At 43.1% G+C, this 18,823-nt stretch overlaps 1 protein-coding gene across 4 annotated transcripts in view; it reads right to left on the reverse strand.

Annotated features, from left to right (window-relative positions):
• Positions 1-18,349, reverse strand: part of oxsr1b (oxidative stress responsive kinase 1b) — a 42,137-nt gene extending 23,788 nt beyond the window's left edge. For all 4 annotated transcript variants that reach the window (XM_083672614.1, XM_083672612.1, XM_083672613.1 and 1 more), the window contains exons 1-3: positions 18,147-18,349; positions 6,671-6,783; positions 1,386-1,494 (exon numbers count right to left, since the gene is read on the reverse strand). In XM_083672614.1, the coding sequence (XP_083528740.1) occupies positions 1,386-1,494; positions 6,671-6,783; positions 18,147-18,216 (292 nt within the window). In that variant the 5' untranslated portion in view covers positions 18,217-18,349. The remainder of the gene's footprint in view (positions 1-1,385; positions 1,495-6,670; positions 6,784-18,146) is intronic.
• Between the last annotated feature and the right edge of the window lie 474 nt (positions 18,350-18,823).

The following is an 18,823-nucleotide window of genomic DNA, read 5'->3' on the forward strand; positions in this document are numbered from 1 at the left end:
GTCCTCTGACCTCTACCAGCCCCCACTAGTAGCAATGGCAGAAAGAGTTGGAGCGATCCAAACTCACACTGTTAAACCTGTTGCCCTTCTCTCTATGGGCTCATCTGAGTTCAGCTCTGTCTTCATGTCAGATCTTGGCGCACAATAAAACAAATTACACCACACAATAAAACTCAAGATCAAGGGCCTCCATTAAAGAAGGTGGGGGGGATGTCTGAGTGGTAGGGGGCTTACTCCTGCTGTGCCCATACTCGCCTTTCCAGCATCGATTGGTGGGCATCATGCCTAAGGTCCAGCTGCAAGGCGGCTGCAAGGCGGCTGCCAGGCTGCACTCGTGACCAGAGTGTAGCTGAGAGAGCCAGGCATGCCACCTGGGCACTATCCATTACAGTGGGACGCTTGGGAGGGGGGGGGGGGGGATAACTCGGCGCTTGGAAAATGAATGCCCATTACCCCGTCAGCCTGTCTTCATCTCCCTGTTAGAGGACCATGATGCATCTTTCTCGTGACACTCTTGGCACCAGTGGCTCTGTAATCTCCAGCCTCTCTGTTTACCTCTAAAGCCCACCCGGATCTGCACTGAAACCCCAGCTTCCCACTGAGCTCTCAGACAGACTCAGAGGCTTAGCCACAACCTGTGCCATCAGCAAGGCTGAGCTAAGGCTGAACTCCCAAGCTAGATTCTAGGATTGATCTTTAATCTTCTACAGGTAGAACTGAAATATCTCCACTAAATATGCTCAGACCTCGCTGCGTACTCTGTGTCTGTCTCTGTAACCTCTTCTTTCCTCTCACACTAATTGCACTGCTGCCACCGCCGCTGCGCTCCCAGTCTACGGGCTGTTATTACCTCTGCCCTGTTATTAGCCCCCTGTGCTGCACTGCGCTGTGTTGCATTGGGCCTGGAAAGGCCCACAGCTCACACAGGACACAATGAGGATCAGTGCTGTCACATTCCCTACAATCACAGTCAGTTAACATCCCCAAACCCCCAGCAGCCACCAGCCGTACAGCCTCTCCTGTCTCTATAGACGCTATAGACCCGTCACTGGCTGTGGCCCAACACAACGCCTCACTCTCTGAGGCTAGCTCTTTTAACCTACAGCCATTTGTAACACTTTAGACAAGTCAACTGCTTCTGTATGACCTTTATTCAAGAGCAGTTATCATTCAAATTGTGTAATTCTTCATGTGGTGTAATCCATTGGCTTGTCCAGGGCCTCCAGGAGAAGAGAGGGAGTTTGAGTGGTGCAGAGTAATGATGGAGAAAAGACAAGACAGATGAGAAAAAACCTTCCCAGTGGAGGTGTGGGAGAGGAATGATGGCTAGAGTGAGTAAGTAAGAGATTTAATGGGAGAGGGAAATTGGAGGAGTAAGCACTTACCCCCACTGAGCAGCCTCATGACCAACCACAGCTCATCCTTTACCACAAATGAGGTGTAGTACGAAACTATGTTGGGGTGGTGGCACTGGCTCATGGCCTGAATCTCTTTCTGTGAGAGGAAGAGAGATAGAGAAACATGGCAATCAACAAACAGAAAAAACTTCAGTTTTATATCCTGCAGGAAACCGATGATGATCTGGAAGCCTAAAGATGTGTCATTTCACCAAATTGAATAAAAGATATTGATTGAGTATTCCTTGTGTAAGGCCCTTAATTGTATTGATCAGTCATTAAGCCTATATATTGTTGAAGCAGCTCATAGCTTAGGCCTACCCTAATGAGTTTGTAACTGATAAGAGCTGGGGCGGGGAGCAGTGGTCCTGCAGGACCCCAAGGTCTCCTGATTTCCCCTGGCCAATCAGAGTATGACTGATTACCTGAGAAGGGTTTGGGTGGGAGGTCACATACTGGGTGTTCCAGGTATGAATCAGTAGCTAAAAGGGGGTCAGCTCTGACACTAAAATGTGGTATTATTTCTACATTCCAGAGCCAGGGTTTGGCAGCTTAACATACCAAGCAGATATGTACATACTGTGACAAGACTGTCTTTCTCATTCCAAGTAACCAACACTGTTCACATCTGGCACTGACTAGGAGGTATGCATAGATTAGGAAGATAAACAGAGTACTGTCATGCTGTAAACACAGGGTCTACACACATTCAGGACTGAAATTGAGCATAACCACTTTAGGGAAGAAGATGACGTCAACATTCAGAAGAGAAATAGGTCGGTAAGATGGATCTTTCTTAGCAACAACAAAAGGCCAGTAGTTTCCCTCTTGTTCCCTCCCTTCTCTCCAGTTGCAGACTAGTGAGCTTGTGTGCGTCAGATCCCTGCATCTTGGGAAGAGGGAGAACTGAGGTATTCTTGGCAGTGCTGCCTAATCCATCACTCCAGTGCAGCCCTTCTGTCTATAGTGGATGGAGCTTTCTACAAGTACTGGCTAACACAAGTTACTGCATCTCTTTGCCATTGTTGCTATAGAAACATAATCTCTAGCTAACTATTTGAGATAGAGACAACAGGCCTGGGCTATACTATACTATAGCCTATACTTTTTAAGGGTAAACAACCAATGCATTTCAGACGACAAACCCCTACTGACACACAGATCGAAGACATTTGTTAAAGCAAAGTGATCAATCAATAGATGCTTGTGAGTCCACTGGGGGGAATCGAATCATGCTGTTCTATCAATGTAATGTTTAGCTTACACAACATGCATTACCAGCATTATCCCTTAGATACTAGTACTACCAAGTCATCACGATTGAGCCTGGGTTCTGCTGTCCAAGAAAGTGCCTCTACCAGGAGAACAAAACCCCATTCCTTGGCCAAACCAAGCAGGTGACATCATGCCATCTGAGAGCTTAGGCTTATGACCGGAAAACACCTGCAATGAATCATAATAGGGTTGGATACTGAAGATCTAGGGAACAAAGCTAATCTGACCATGACAGTCAAGTACAGGCAACTCAGGACCATTTGCCACTCACACAGCATTACTTTTGAGGAAATCTTGGACTTGTATTTCTTTGAGTTCCTTGAGAGAGCAACAGAAAAATCTGATATCATTTCCTGTTCAGAATTCTTCAGATTGGCCCCTCACCTTTTGGACCAACGCTGGTTTTAATCATCCAAAAAATGTTGTATCATTTCCAGTCTGTTGGGCCAGACAGCCAGCTCATCTCTAACCAGATAACACTGTAGAGGGAAGAATAACAATGACATAACCAGTCGGCTATGGCTGGGTTTTAACGTTTACTGTCTCTAGTTCAGCCATTCTCTGTGTCTCTCTCTTTCCCTCCCTCTCATTCCATTTCCCAGAACAGTGGAAGTGGTGGGTGACCCCGGCTCGGTTGGCCAGGGTCGACCTCTGAGGAGGGGAACAATAGCGTGATGGGGAGGATACGGCATGGTGGTGGTTTGCAGTTTTGTTTTCTCCACTTCCAGCGGACAATGTGCATCCCAGAAAGACTCTTTGTTGTGAGATTATGTCACTGTAAACCTATACCCGGAAATGCTGACTTTCCGCTTTGCTCATTGTCATTACTCACCAACCCTGTCAGTGTCATTACTTTACCCAAATTTGGGTGAGTTATGTGCTCTTAATATCATAAACATCTAGACCAATTGTAAGTCCAGGATGTATGCTACAGAGAGGAGAGGCTTGCCCTGTCTTATGGATACCATTCAGTTTACAATACATTACCCCTCTTGCATGACTGCAGCTTTCCTTGTCATACAGTATACATTTTGTAATGGGCAACGACATGGCAATGTGTTCTAGGCATGTGGAATGTGATGGCAGCAAGATGCAGCCTGTGCCTTACATAACATTGACATGTTATTATACAATTTGGCTATCCTTACCAAGCAGGGGCAAGGTGCTGTCACATAATTAAGCATTGTGACTAATGAATCAGAAACAAAGAAGGGTATGAATGGGAGTATACATTTTTTTTTTTTTAAAAAGAAGAAGAAAATCTTACGTGAATTATCTCATTTACTCTTACTGAAGCCTGGTATCCCAAATTCTACCCGTTTAAATAGATGCAACGGGATAATTTGTATAATTTCAGCCTACAGTTCTAAAAGTAGCGCTTATGAGCAAAAACAAGTCCCTGTGGAGTGCCCTGCAGTCTGTGCATGTGAAGCGTGTGCGTGGGGATTCCACTGAGCCCAAGCCACAGGCACATGAGCCAAACTAGAAAGTGAAACAATGTACCGCCGTTTCAAAGTGTTGACGCTGATAAACCAGGGATTGTGTGGTTAAATGAGGTAAGACAGTGATTGATCATACACTATTTGTGCAAACTATGCATTGACCATCCAGAACCCAAATCGAGAGGTTTAAAAAAATACAGACATAGTCACTGAGATCCCGTAGCACCTCTTTAAGTGTTTTGTAGCCTATTGGACATGACTACAAAGAGCTACAGGGAAAAGGTTTTCCTAGTAGTCTTGTTCCCGGATGCCCTCAGTATGAAGCCGTGGGTGTTAAGATGACCTCATCATGAAATGCAGGCACCCAAGGCAGCTGCCGCCTCCACCCATCCCACCTCACCACATACAGCCCTCTGTGCCGCACACAGCCACCACATGCAAAAATACAAGACTGACAAGAGAAAATACTTAGATGTATAGGTCTACACTCAATATATTGACACTTTACTGATGGCACAAGTATATTACAGAGCCAATATTCCCTGATGTGTTTGAAGTGAACACAACACTCGCAAACCCGAGGTGAAATACATTTTCCTACAGCATGCCTAGCGTGCCCAAGGACTTACAAGTAGGGCACGGACAGAGCATACATGACACATCAGCCGAGTGCGTGATGTCACAATGCTCAGGGATGCTGGTCACTTATTGGAGATTACTCTACTCTGTGATGGCAGACAGAGAGGTTCCTTGTTACGTCACTGCCAGTCAGTTAGTGCATCACTCACTCAACATGACACAAACACCCCCTCTTTCCCTCAGGTCTCAACAGACGCACTGTCAGCGACGGAGAATGAAAGAGAGGAAAAAAAGGTCCGTTGCTTGTCAAACTAGAATTTGAATGCGAGGATGCTATGCTTAGCTTTTTACACTCCAGGTCACTCCAGGAGTATGTCCCTCAAACCTGCTATGCTAGGAATAACTCAAGCATACCATAGCAAAGGAACGAATCAGAGGAGATAGCCTAGTTCATTTGTACTTCATGGAATTTTGCTGTTACTACTTAGGTATAGAATGCAGGCCCAATTCTGAAAGTATCCTCTTTAAACCGATTCTTTTGAGGAGGCAATCTGGGTTCAATTTAACGCTTCCTCAACATTTAAGTTGGTGCCCAGCAGGCCATGAAAGGGGGAAAAACCTCAGGCAGGAAACCTGACCTTGCTATTTTCCATGTGACTACTCTCTCCAAGAATCCCTGTGCAACATTCCCCCCACCCCCCGATTCATCTGCTGGACGGGGGGTTCGCCTCAGTTCAGAACTGGGTGAGAAAGCTGCCATTGATTCCCAGCCAAACCCTCTGTCCACACACATACACATGAGAGAGTTATTTCTCACAAATCGCTCAGTGTATCGCTGACTTGGACGCTAACAGCCCTCTTGTCCCGGGGGCACCAACGGGAGAAGACATGTGGATGTCTGTGAGCTCTCCTTCTGAAGATCGGGCCTATAAATCATCCCTTTGGTCTGGCCTAATGGCTGCTCATTTCCTTGAACCTGACTGACCACTGGGTTCTACTCACACCAGTCACTAGGGATCAAAAGAGCAGCTGATACTTAAGGGCCACATTGCTGACACTGACAGATATAGGTCCAGGCTACATCCTGTACATTAGGGAATATTAAACCCCACCCCTTCAGGGTTGCAGTGTCAGCTGATTTTCATCTAAACCTTTAAATCAACAAAGGTTACAAGTAAAACATTCATTGATCAGTTAAGCAATTTCTAACTAGCAGGCAAAGCGGGTTGAACAGGTGTTGTTAAAGTGTGTTCAAAATTCTGTAAAAAGCGATTCTTATTGCGGTATGAAAAAAGCCTATATTGAAACTGAAGCGGTGGGTTCATAAGGCAAGGTTGTGGCATTGGTTAAATCAGATATGATTAATCCATCTGCCTTGGTGTGAGAGAAATAAACAGTATGGCAGTATGAGTGAACCTAGATCAAAAGATACCCACAAATGAAACAGATCTGATCATGTACTGTAGATCTGTTGGCAAGCACAGGATAATACCTCCATTCTCCCCTCCATCATATAAATCATACAGTCCAGATGCTATAAATGAAGAGCAGAGCAGCAGTAAAAGATTACTAATGGTATAAAACAATGCACCCTTCAGGAGATGGAGTAATAGTTTCCTGGCACTGGCAGGCCCTCCTTTTTCAGAGAACTGAACAGTGTTGAAGTGACAGAGGTGGTTCAGCCAACATTAAACAAAATAGAGGAATGGGCATTTGTGAGGTGGAACTAACTCTATACATAACCGTGACCATGTATAACTTTAACTAATTCTACCATCTGCAAGGGAGCAGTTCTCTCCGTCTGCTCTGTAATCCAAATAGTATTTATTTATAATTCAGACATGTAATGTTACCTATCTCAGTGGTTACCATAGTGCTAAAAAAGAGAATGGCAAAACTAAGTTGTGTGTGTGTGTGTGTGTGTATGTGTGTGTGTGTGTGTGTGTGTGTGTGTGTGTGTGTGTGTGCACCACGCACCAAGAGCTCATCCATGCTGGTCTGGCACTTCTCCAGGTTGATACGTTTGATGGCCACCTTCTCCTTGCGCGGTACACAGTAGGCTGCCTGGACCACTGCCGTGGCCCCACTCCCTGGAAAGGAAAGAAATAGCACAGGTTAAACATCAGATCATCAGTCCCAGTTACATTTTAGTAATTTCAGGAGGGGAACTTATCATGGAAGTTGGGATAAAATTTGCTTTTATGCACAAAAAAAAGGCATTTTCAACAAAAAAAGGTCTAAGCTATACTCAATTCCTGCCTCAGCATCAGACAGTCCCAGTGGAACCAAACTACACTAGTGAACACCATAACACAGTGGAACCAAACTACACTAGTGAACACCATAACACAGTGGAACCAAACTACACTAGTGAACACCATAACACAGAGTCTAGATAATATTCAGACCCCGAGGCTTCCCCCAAGCTCCCCCTCCTTCTGTTTATGTGCCCCATCTCTCAAGCTATTCTCTTTGTACCCACCACCTCTCAGACAGAGGAGTGGGGTGGGGTGGGAGGTTAGGCTAAGCTACCATCCAAGTGTGGATTGGAAGCACTGATCGGCCTCAAGTCCTGAGGTCTCACCATCCCCGACTCTAGCTGTTCCATTTCTCTTTGATACTGTCTTCCATTGGCTGGTCATCTATAATTAATAAACCTTCCCAAACCCAGCCTGATGAAACATGTGTGCCTAGCTCTGCCATGCCGTGTCTGGGATCCATGCCACCACAGAGCCAAGCTAGGCAGTCCCCTAAGGGATGACCAAAGCTCTGGAGCCCTGAGCCCTGGTTGTGTGTTTCTCACTAATGAGGTTAGGTCCCAGTGGGCCCTTAGTGTGCCTTCAGCCCCATCAGAGAATGTTAAATGCAGCTGATGCCAAATACACCAATAGGGCTAACCTTAAAGGGACACTTCACATATTTGACACATGAAAATCATTGTCCAAAATCATTGTTTACGAACGTGTGGGCATGTGAAAACAAATGTGTTTTGTCGATCAAAAGCTAGGTATCGCTAGTTTGAGGATTTTACCATGACTGACGTATTTGGGGGTAATCACATGGTTTTCGAAAACTACAAGGAGCTAGGTTAGCGTGAGGTTATCACTTTCAAATGAGTTACTGCCTGGTTTGTTTACATCCATAAACACTACACAACAATGACATAGCGACAATCGGTGAAATGTTTCTTGTATAAAATGCATTCAACATATGGCTTAAAAAAATCCTTTCTAATTTATTTAAGACAATACTGGCATTATAATAATGTCTCACGAAAACTGCCTCGTGGCCTAGTGCTAGCTTATTTAAAATGTCAAGCAGTCTTTAAAACCCCTACCCCTCCCTTTCTTAGATATACAGTAGTAAATGTCTGAGATGTGATTGTGAATAAGTGCCTATAAAGCCAGCAGGAGTGGAGCAGAGAGGCTGTCAGCAGTGGGCATGCCCACTCTCCCCTGACAAGCCTGGGTGTGCGTGAGGTCAATCCAGATCCCCAGAATACTGTCAACCAGATGCCCATGGATAAAGCTCCTGTTTAGCAAAAAACACGAACATACTGTATGCACACACACACACACACATTTCCACAAGGTGTATACGTGTATATGTGACACTGTGCAGTACCAGCAGCACATTCCTTTTTGGCAGGGGGCTTTCGTCTGCTCCAGTAAATGAGTTCCAGTGATAGGGCGGCGGGTTACGTTTTCCCCAACCTGCTTTAATCAACCTCCTGGGCCTTCAACTGTACGCCCAGATATTAACAAAGTCCTCATTGTTCAGCGGGGTACCGTGGATTAAAAAATGGAGAGAAAGTTCCCTGATTTTTAATTAAAAACTAAAGCTCTCCCCAAAGACTTGACCGAGTTCTAGTATGCCATGATGTTCATTCACAAGGATTAGGTCTCTGTCAAGGAACTCACTTTCTTTCACAAAGCAGCCTTAAAGGTTAATGCCACCGCCTCAAACAATATAGCCTAGCCATCAATCCCAACAATCTGGTAGATTCAGTCGTCACTCTAAATCAATGTTCTTTCAAAGATTTGAATACTCTCAACTGACAGTAATGAAACACTGACTGATGTCTTCATCTAGATTATGACATGTTTGTGCAAATACCAGGGAATGAATTTGCATTGCATCTCCTAGGTTGTCATTGAGATTATGAATCATGGCTAACTTCAATCCAGTTGTGTAGGTGCAAGCGCCTAATGAGGTACCAGTGCAAAAGGTTAATAACCGCCACCAGCCAAATGTGAGTACACGTTGACATTGGCGGGTAAATCTCAATCTTACCAGTCACTTTGTCACAAACAGTCGCACTAACGCGAGCCACAATTATGGTCACCATTGATAAAGTTCTCTGCACACAAGACTGCACGAGATAGCAACTTTGATGGACACGACAGCGTGAGATAGAAAACATGCACGGGAAAAAATGCTATTTAGACACAGCAATAGGTGTGATGCTTAAAGCAGAGATTGTATATTACAGCCCACAGAAGGATTGTTCTGTGCAGCGACTCACAGGTGAAAGTTAATGTCATGCCCTGTGAGGTACCCTTAAAAGATGGCGGACATCAGGCCTACTGGTTCTACACTTCCCCTCTTCTCTATTAGAGCCACAAGTCCAGCACAGCGTCCAACCAGGCTATGGAGCACAGTCCATCAGTCAGAGCCAGCGGCTATATATAACCCAACAACGACACACAATGAGCCAAGGGGCAGTGGTGGAGAACTCTGGCCATACAGGGGCGTGGGGTTCCAGTTGCCCCGTACACGCTGGAGTGTAAATTCCCACACACAAACAAACAAGCGGTAGTCAGGGGTGAATGGACAGGCACCCATGGGAGGGCAGAGGTGCCGGGCTGACTGAAGTCCACTTTTCCCAGAGACACTCCATTAAGAGGCTCTCCATTAAAACAGTGGAAGACAACGACTACACAGAAATTAATGCCCGTCACGTGCATGCCAATATGCTGCTATTTTCTCTTCAAATTTGACGACAGAGAGGTTATTAAATATTTGAGGGGAAGTCGGCTAACATTCAGAGAAAAAGTCAGATGTGAGTAAATGTGACAGCGCACCATGAGTTGAATCCTCTAGAAATTATGATAAACAGAGAAAAATTAAACCCTTCCAGCTCCCACACTCTGGCAGACAGGAACTTCATCACCCCCTCCAACAGTCTGGGTGGTGAAAAACAAAAGCATCATCACAAAAGGAAGCGACGCAGCAGCTCGAGTGGCTTTGAATATATTCAAACCGACATCTAATCTGCTCAGCAGTCTGACAACACACAGGCTGAATATCAAGCAGGGCGGATTCATAAAGCTCTGTTGGCTCACTACTACAACTCACTGGGCTGCTATACTACGCCTCTTCAGTCCCTCACAGGGAGAGACAGTGTGTGTTTCACTGTATGATATAAATGTGCATTTGAATGTGGATAAGGCTGGGTCTTCATAGAGATTTCCTTTCCCAATAGGATCAGCTGAATGAATAAACGCCTACGACTAAAATCAGTAAGATTAAAAGGTGAACCTGTTCCCACTGTGCCACACCTTGTTTAGAAGTGAGAAAGGTAGACTTAAATATTGTAATAAATACATCATTTTGTAAATCAGCAGCACAGCTCAGCCCTCTATATTCAGAGGGTATTGCACTCTACTGCTCCAGCCTTTGGTGGATGGCTGGTTTTGATTGTAGAAGTCTAGGCTAAATCAAATGATTCAATATTAGGTTACTAAGTTACCACATTAGATAAAATTCAGTAAAGAGGATCCAGCTGACATTGTGTGGTGGTTTCCCAACTGGCAGGCTTGTAACAACTGATAATCTAATAGCACCGGATAATATTATACGTTTTCATAATGTAATAACTTTTGCATTTATAATGGAATAAAACCAGATAATGTAACAACTTTTCAGATAATGTAATAAACTTGTTAAATGGAAAATGTAATAACTTAATTACATTATCCGGTGAGTAAAACCGTGTTGGATGAATAATGTAATAACCTAACCCTAACCATTGTCTTAATGTTTTGTTTAATTCGTTTTAAGTGTCTCATGCTGGTGCGGTGGCGGGCCCTGACATTTTTTGCTTAGGGCCCCATAATAGGTTGAGGCAGCTCTGGTATTACTTTTAAGTAGCAAGAGTAGTAGTAAGAGTACAAACATACAGTACTTGTAAGCAATAATTCCAATGTTCATGCCATGCTAACAGTGCCTTGGCAAGCTCTGAAAACAGTATAACTACCTACACCCATTCTACAACCCTGGTTCTGGAGAGCTTCTGAGTGCTTTAGTTAACACTCCATGCTGCAGCAAGATCACACATTGCGTTGCCCATATTTCTTATTAGTATGCTCTCTGCACAGTAGCCCTCCTATCCTTATCAATAGCACAAAAAAAAGTATCAATAGCACTTTTTCAGCATTTGATTATTATTATTAGGTTTAAGGAAGTTTTTTTTTTTTCCCTTTGGAATCTTAAAGTGATTATATGGAACGTTTTACCCATGGAGGAGCTCTTAAGGAGGTCCCCTAAATACACAGAAATATTGTCAAGAAATGTCCTGATTGAGCATACAGGAGCACACCTTTCCACACCCATGAGCAAAAGCTTATTTTGCAAATAGTCCTAAGGCTATGTGGTCTACTGAGATAATAAATTGATTATATCAACATTCAAGCCAAAATGTTATATAAACAATCACATTTCCCTATTCTAAAAATACATTTTAAAGCCACAATCTGTAATTCATGAAGCCTTTTTGGATATACAAATGTATGACATATAGGCACTGTACTTACAGATGCCTCATGATTTTAATACAACTTACCCCATCATAACCCAAAGTATAAGGCTGTTTCACTCCAATGTTAACAAACAGCAGGAACGTAAAATGTGTGTGTGTGTGTGTGTGTGTGTTTGACACTTAAAATGAATGAAACAAAACATAAGTCCAATGATTTTGGTAAGTTATTACATTATTCATTCAGACGTTTTTACGGATAACATAATAACCAACGGATAATGTAGTAGTTATTAGATTTTCCATTTAACAAGTTTATTACATTATCCGGGTTTATTACACTATAAATGCAAATATTATGACATTATCTGGTGTTATTACATTATCAGTTGTTACAAGGCTTACCAGTGGCAGAGCAATTGCATGCATGTTCAGGATCTGTATTAAGGTGCTTTAAGGATGATCAACTCATTCGACGATGAAGAATGTTACTAAGAGTGACTTGATATCTTTTGATACAGAAAGGCATATTAAGAGAGTTTGTGGACACTAGGCCTTGGCTAGCCTATACGTTTCCCTTTCAAAACACAAAGTATGGCTGTAGTAGAAATATCTGACAAAAATCATGCTCCTTCTCATAAGAAGCAATGTTTCAAGTGAGCACAATGAGCCAGGTGTTATGTTTCCACCAAACAGAGAAGGCCAGCCATGGAAAGTGCACATAAGTGTTTTATGAGCTTACAGCCAAGTAGGCATGGGTGAATGAGCCACTGGGGCAGGTTTACTTTTTACCAGAGAGGCTCTGAATTCTAGTTAAGTCAATGCAGGCCTAGTCCATTTTCTTTTTGCTTTCATGTTTGCGCTGGTGGGGGTTTATTAGGGCTGGATATTGGCAAGGACCTCACAATCCGATATGTGGGTCACAATACCATACCATTGCAATACAATACATTTGGCGATACATATCATATATTAACTGAAAATGTAACTGACTAACTAACCTTAGCGATGCTAAGGCTGGATAATCAATATAGTATTGTGAAAAATAATGACATTAGAAAGAGGATACAAGCCACACAGGAACTGTGAGCAGAACATAGGCTACACCTAGGCTACAACTTCCAACCAAGCGAAGGAACACTTGGAGTGATTGAGGTCATTTTGTTGAGGTGGTATGGGCCCAGGATTCCACAACCCTCATGCTACTTATCCATTTCACCAACTTTAGTGGGACGGGCCACGGGGTACTTGTAGGCCTAGTAGAGAGTAAATGCTTGAAATGAAAAATATATAAAACACTGAACTTATAAACTGCTGTTTCAATCAAACTGCTAGGATACACAAACTCTGTCTCAAAAAGCAGCCTTCAATAGGCAACACACAACAAGAAATGACCTGCTGGGTTGTGCAGTGCACTCTAATGAAACAAGAATCTGGCACAGTTCAATTTAAGAACTGCCGTATTCATGAGACACAACAAGATGCTTGTTGCCCATTAAATGTGCCAACTTTGAGGGTGTGAATATTATATGTGACCTTACATGCCCTGAGCAAACTACCTAGTGAAAAGATCTTGACTAAAAGCGTAGGCAAACACTTGGTCTCCCAAAAATAATCATCAGATCAGCTAAGCATAGAATTAGCAGATAAATGGAGCTAGCCTCTCTGCGGAGGCAGTGTCAATGCTCTCCTTCATGGGCTGTGGACGGCCGCTTGACGTGTCATAGAGCTATGTTTGCTTTTCCTGCCCTCGCCAGGCCAGTCCCCACACTGACGTCAGACACCCTTTATTACATTTCCTCCGCATGCCTCACACACATTCCACACATTATTCCAAGGTACAATGAGAAATGTCACACATGGCTAACTATTGCAACAGTCTCCACCAACCCATCTCTCACTCAACTCTCAGTAACCCAATACCCAACATGGTCCACACCTTGACGTGATGATCACTATATGTGTGGAGATGAAAGCCAGGGGGCCAGCATGAGTGGACTGTCAACTTCTACACAGCCAAACATAAGCCTCTGATCCAAAGTTTACATGTGAACAGAATGTTCGTGCTAACCCTAACGGTAAGTGTTTAATCTAATGCTTGATCATTAACAGTTTGATGAGTTTTCTGTCATATTTTCAAAAAAACAACAACCAAGAAGGGTGGACCTGTAACAGGGGACAGAACATGTGCCAGTGATACATAACAGTGCTGGTGGTTCGAAGTTTCCAGTCCAGGTCGACCCGCAAGAATGATCCAGTAGAAGCTGAGAGAATAAAAGAGCTGTACTTTTTCCCATGGCTCCGGCACTGGCCAATATGATCCAATGCCCGTTGAGGTGGAAAGAGTGGGCGTGAACAGTGTAATAACAAGACCTCTTTCCCTGGGGAAGTTACCAAAACAATAGTTCTGCTGAGCATGCTGGGAATCCAGAGTCATCCTCAGCACACGACTTTCTAACTGAGAGTCAGAGAACAGCAGAGAGTGTTGCTGCATCTTTCCAAGATCAGAGGGTATAAAGCCCACACTGTGCTAACACTCTAAATCTGATCAATGCTGGCATGAAGGAGTAGAAATATGATTAGGCTACCACTGTGAGTAATCAGGTCGGAGATATTTGTTAAAATAGTTTAATTGCTGAACAGAAACTTAGTGCGGAATCCTAAATCCAGTTACGCGTACGTAACTCCAATTTTCACGCAAAATCAGCCATGTCCAGATTGGATCATCCATGTATCCTAACTTGGAGTGCCCATATGAGAAATATGCGTTTGGAGTGGTTTGACTAAAATATATCAGTGCTGTAATTACCATCACCTGTTATTTGTAATTGTATCTATTTAATTTGTCAACAACATTCTGTAAATGTAAAAGACAGTCTATGCTTCGCCTATGTTCACTATATAGTGATACGCCACAATGTGACTTGCTTGACATGTCATGGGTTGTTTTTTTTAGGGATTGGGAGAGGCATCGGAGACCCAGGGGATGTCCCAGGGGGTGAGAGAATGTTCAGGCCTCATTTGAACATAATGGGCATCAATCGACCAATTATGAATTACAAATTACAAAGTATCAATTGACCAAAAAAAGATCGCCAATGTATATAAAGGTTCCGTTTGGATAGGGTGGCAATATTTTACTTGGTGCAAATCCCATCACATAACCTGGAAGGCCGTACTGAACTGACAAATGCACTCTCGGTCCTGGCCACAACATAATTTCAACGAGTGTCAGGGATGTGATGGGTATATCCATTCAAAAGGAGAGTCTGATGGCGCACCCACTGCTTTCTGCTGTTAGGAGGCGGGATCCATCCGGTTTATCTTTATCAGATAAACACATCCTGTCGACCAATAGAGAGGAGTTAATCGAGAGATGAGATTCGGGGATCCAAGATAAGGAGTTTTTTGCCTAAACACACGCACAGTCCATTTTAAGAGAATCTAGTTGGGAGTTATTTGCCTACACACACTTACAAGCATTCACCCAGAGCTGTAATTTATTCAGTGATGCATGTATTCATTTTATGAATACAGAGTATTCTTAATTAAAGGTGCATTAAAGGGGATGCCGAGATTTGTGATATGTGAAAATCCAGTTGGAATAAAATCCCTTGACAATTTTCTTTATCTAAAAACAGGGCAAATTAAAATGTTTTACTTCCTGTTCCTCCCATAAACTGAAATAGGCAGTTGCTTATTCATGGTTGGGATACAAACAGCTCTTGCATGCGTAAAGTTGTCTTACTGAGATTTAATTAAACCAGCACTTCCTTACACGTTGCAGCATATGACTGTGCAATATGTATGGATTAACTTTTTCTCAGATAGAGAGAATTAAAAACAGATAGAGAGACTTTCAGAGCAATTGCAAAAGCAATGTCCCTAGATTTACGGAACTCCAGACTCCAGTTGGTCACGTGTAGTTTGAGCACTCTTCTTTGTATTGATATGGGATGAATATGGCGGTGGGAACCCCTTTAAGACATCAACATCTCTCCAAAGGAAATGTCAAGACAGTAACCTGAGCGAACTCTGTTTCAGAGGAGTCACCTGATTGTCATTTAATACCCACAGCAGATGAAGAGAGGAGGAAGAGCCTTTCAGGGTCTCCAATCGAGGCTTAAAAGCTCACTTCTCACAAATACACCATCTTAAAATGTGACCGTAACAAATACTAGATGCCCGGTGAAACAGCAAAGTGGAAAATGTATTGATTCTGTTGCAGGGCTTCAAACGGAAATTTTAGCAACTAAGAATTAGGGCTCAGCTTTTGAAAAAGCTGCCATGGTCTGCAAGGAAGTGTTGGCTCTACCAACAGCGGTGTGTGTGTGTGTGTGTGTGTGTTGCAGCTCCGCATGGGGGTTGGCAGGTTTACATAAGGACTATGTCAGAGAGCAGATGCCATTACAGAGACAGGATAGTTTCCTTGTTTGACTGCTGTGCACAAGGGGCCGGGGGAGAGGGGAGAGGGGAGAGGGGAGAGGGGAGAGGGGAGAGGGGAGAGGGGAGAGGGGATAGCCTCTGTGACAGTTCTGGCCCCTTTAGGTGCCATAAAGGCTACACACTCAGACACAATCCAGGATCTCTCAGTATTCATTCATTATTAATAAATAATTGTAATTGAAGTAAGGTTATCAGGGGTGAGATCATTAAAGGACATATAGTCTAGTATAACAATAATGTATAGTTTTTAAGCATATGCTTCCTTTGGATCATTAATCAGCAGTGTGTGTGCTTCCACCTCAGGCAAATTAACTTCACAGAGAGTGGGTTCAGCTCCTAACTTGAGAAGTCTCAAACAGAGTTGCCCATGTGTTGATAACAAGACTACATATACATTGCGCAATAACATGTCACAAACTAGTTTCTTAACAAAAGTAGCTTCATCCAATTATGCATGTTAGAAAGCAGAGTTTTATTTTGAGGAGTCTCTGGAGTCTTCCCTTTCCAAGAAAGAGAGGGGAAATGTGTGGAAGGCTCAGGTAAATACAAGGCCTACAAAATACACAAAATGGTTAATTTAAAGCCTGCAGAATGGACTCTTTAAACAGCCTCCCTCTGGAGAAAAGCAGTCGCCACTAGGGTAAAGTAAACCAGCTCTGTGCAATTGGGAGCACATTTATGGGCTTACACAAACTAACAGGGTTGAAGGGACAAAGCTTACTCCTATGCTACAGTCCCAGCCAGACTTCTCCTCATAATGTATTTCTGCCACTGTGGCAAAGGTATGGTAAGGTCAGGTAAGGTTGGCATGTTGATGGGAGACATTTGTCCTATTGTCAGACATATTCCCAAGGTATGTCTTTAGCGGGGCACGCATACTGGAGCAATTGGCCTTGACTTCACACGGTGATCTTCAAGCATTTCCACAAAATGCATGGCAACCATAGCCTCAAAATTAAATATAAATGTTGATATTAGTTGACCAGAGTCTATAATTGAACATTAATGAGGGCTGATGACTTAATTTCACAAAAATATAGACTTGCTATGCTCCGATTAATTTAACATTTTGGTCCTCATGGTTCCTTTCACATGGAACTGCCCAGTAGTAATCACATGTTAAAACCTCCCACATAACCGGATTAATTCAACCATTACCCAAAACAATATGGTGCACCAGGAATGAACAGGACCATGAAGTGTAAACTCAGATTGTCCACATAGCTTTTGGTTGAGTGTTTTTGAAATAATGCTCGCCTAGTGCTCTGCACCATATGGGTTTTTCAAAATATACAGCCCTGTTGTGATAATAGTACAGCTCTATGGCCATATTACTAAAATGTGACATTTATAGGCTTAACTGCGACTACCTGCACCTTTAATGCTCAATGTTCCCTGTAGTGATGATGGGCGAGTGCGACCCGTTTCATGAGGACGGTCAGACCTCTTGGCAGAGTGCTGCATCATGACACTAACTCCATGATGGGAGGAGCCACCCTCTTAAAACGAATCGAGTCTATTTGAAAACTCAGCGCAAAAGTAGCTTGATTCTCGCAAACTTTCCCTAAGTAACAAGTAGCAATCAGGACCCTTCCTTCAGACACTGTATAACACAATTGTATCTATGTAGTAGGGTAGTAGGTAACAAACAAGTTATATAGATTGCTAATATAGCCCACCTATTGTACTGTAGTGACTAGTGTAACTATCTAGTTACTAGTGGTACCACCCACTTCGAAACACACTAGACAGCTAGCTAGCTAACACAGAATGAAGTTAGCGAGCTATCTACCTATCTTACTAGACCCTAGCGTAGTTGACATTTCACAGCTACGTTGAAATTTGACAGCTAAAAGCTATAGGACAATATTGACACCGAAGCCACTCAATATAGCTGGACATAAGGGTGAAGAGACAAAGCTAGCTAGCTCCATGTGATAGATAGCGAGCTAACTAATTATTTTTTTCAGAGTCAGCAAAAGCACCAAGTTCAACTTACTGTAGCCCCCATCTTTGACTAGTATTATATTTACATTTGGATGCTGTGTATATGTAAATATAAAAATAATACTAGTCACAGATGAGGCTGAACTGACTGATGTATCCATGTATCAACTAAAGTTAAAACTGGATAGCTAGCCTACCTAACATGAATTGATTCAGTGCTTTTTCATTATTAGCTAGGTAACAGCAAAGATAACATAGCTCTCATTAATTAAATGGATCCAAAAGCTGTCGCATGCTACATACCAATAACCTCCTGTAGCTCATAATCATCCTTGTTGATGGACCAGGGTTGGGAGCTCAGGTCCTCCAACATTGCTTAAGACTGCGTTAAGGCCGAACTATCTGTAAACAATGTTGAATCCAAAGACTGGGGTGTTTTCCGTTTTTGGAAGTACAATTTAAAGTAATTCCAGCAGGGCCAGCGACGGTACTTCCCCTTACTCAGATCCTGCAGAGCTCCTACTGTCATTCCCAAAGTTTGCCACTAGCGCCACAGCCTCCGCCTTCCACATGTCTCTGTAATGAGCAAACGTGGAAGTAGATCGCGGCCATGTTGGGTGTGGAAAATAACCAGGGAACCGACCGACCGACAGACAGGTGTCGACACCGGCATGAATATTCTTCTTTTCTCCTTTACCGAAGGTAGGCTAATCAAGAACACGATTGGATAGGTGAAAGCAAGTGCACCAATCTCATCAAATCAGATCCGTAATTAATCAATGGATTCGATTAGGCTACTTAAAGAAAGGTGGGAAGGCGTGATGCTTTTTCAAAGTATTCAAAAGGGCCCTTGAGTTATATACATGTACATTTAATAAATCCGCAGATGAGACACAACCTAATCATATATGAAATATTCAGCAATGTCAGTGCACATTTAATGGTTGTTTGCAGAGACAGTATTACAAAACATATATGTT

The sequence above is a fragment of the Argentina silus genome, assembly GCF_951799395.1.
Source record: "Argentina silus genome assembly, chromosome: 1".
Lineage (NCBI taxonomy): Eukaryota > Metazoa > Chordata > Actinopteri > Argentiniformes > Argentinidae > Argentina > Argentina silus.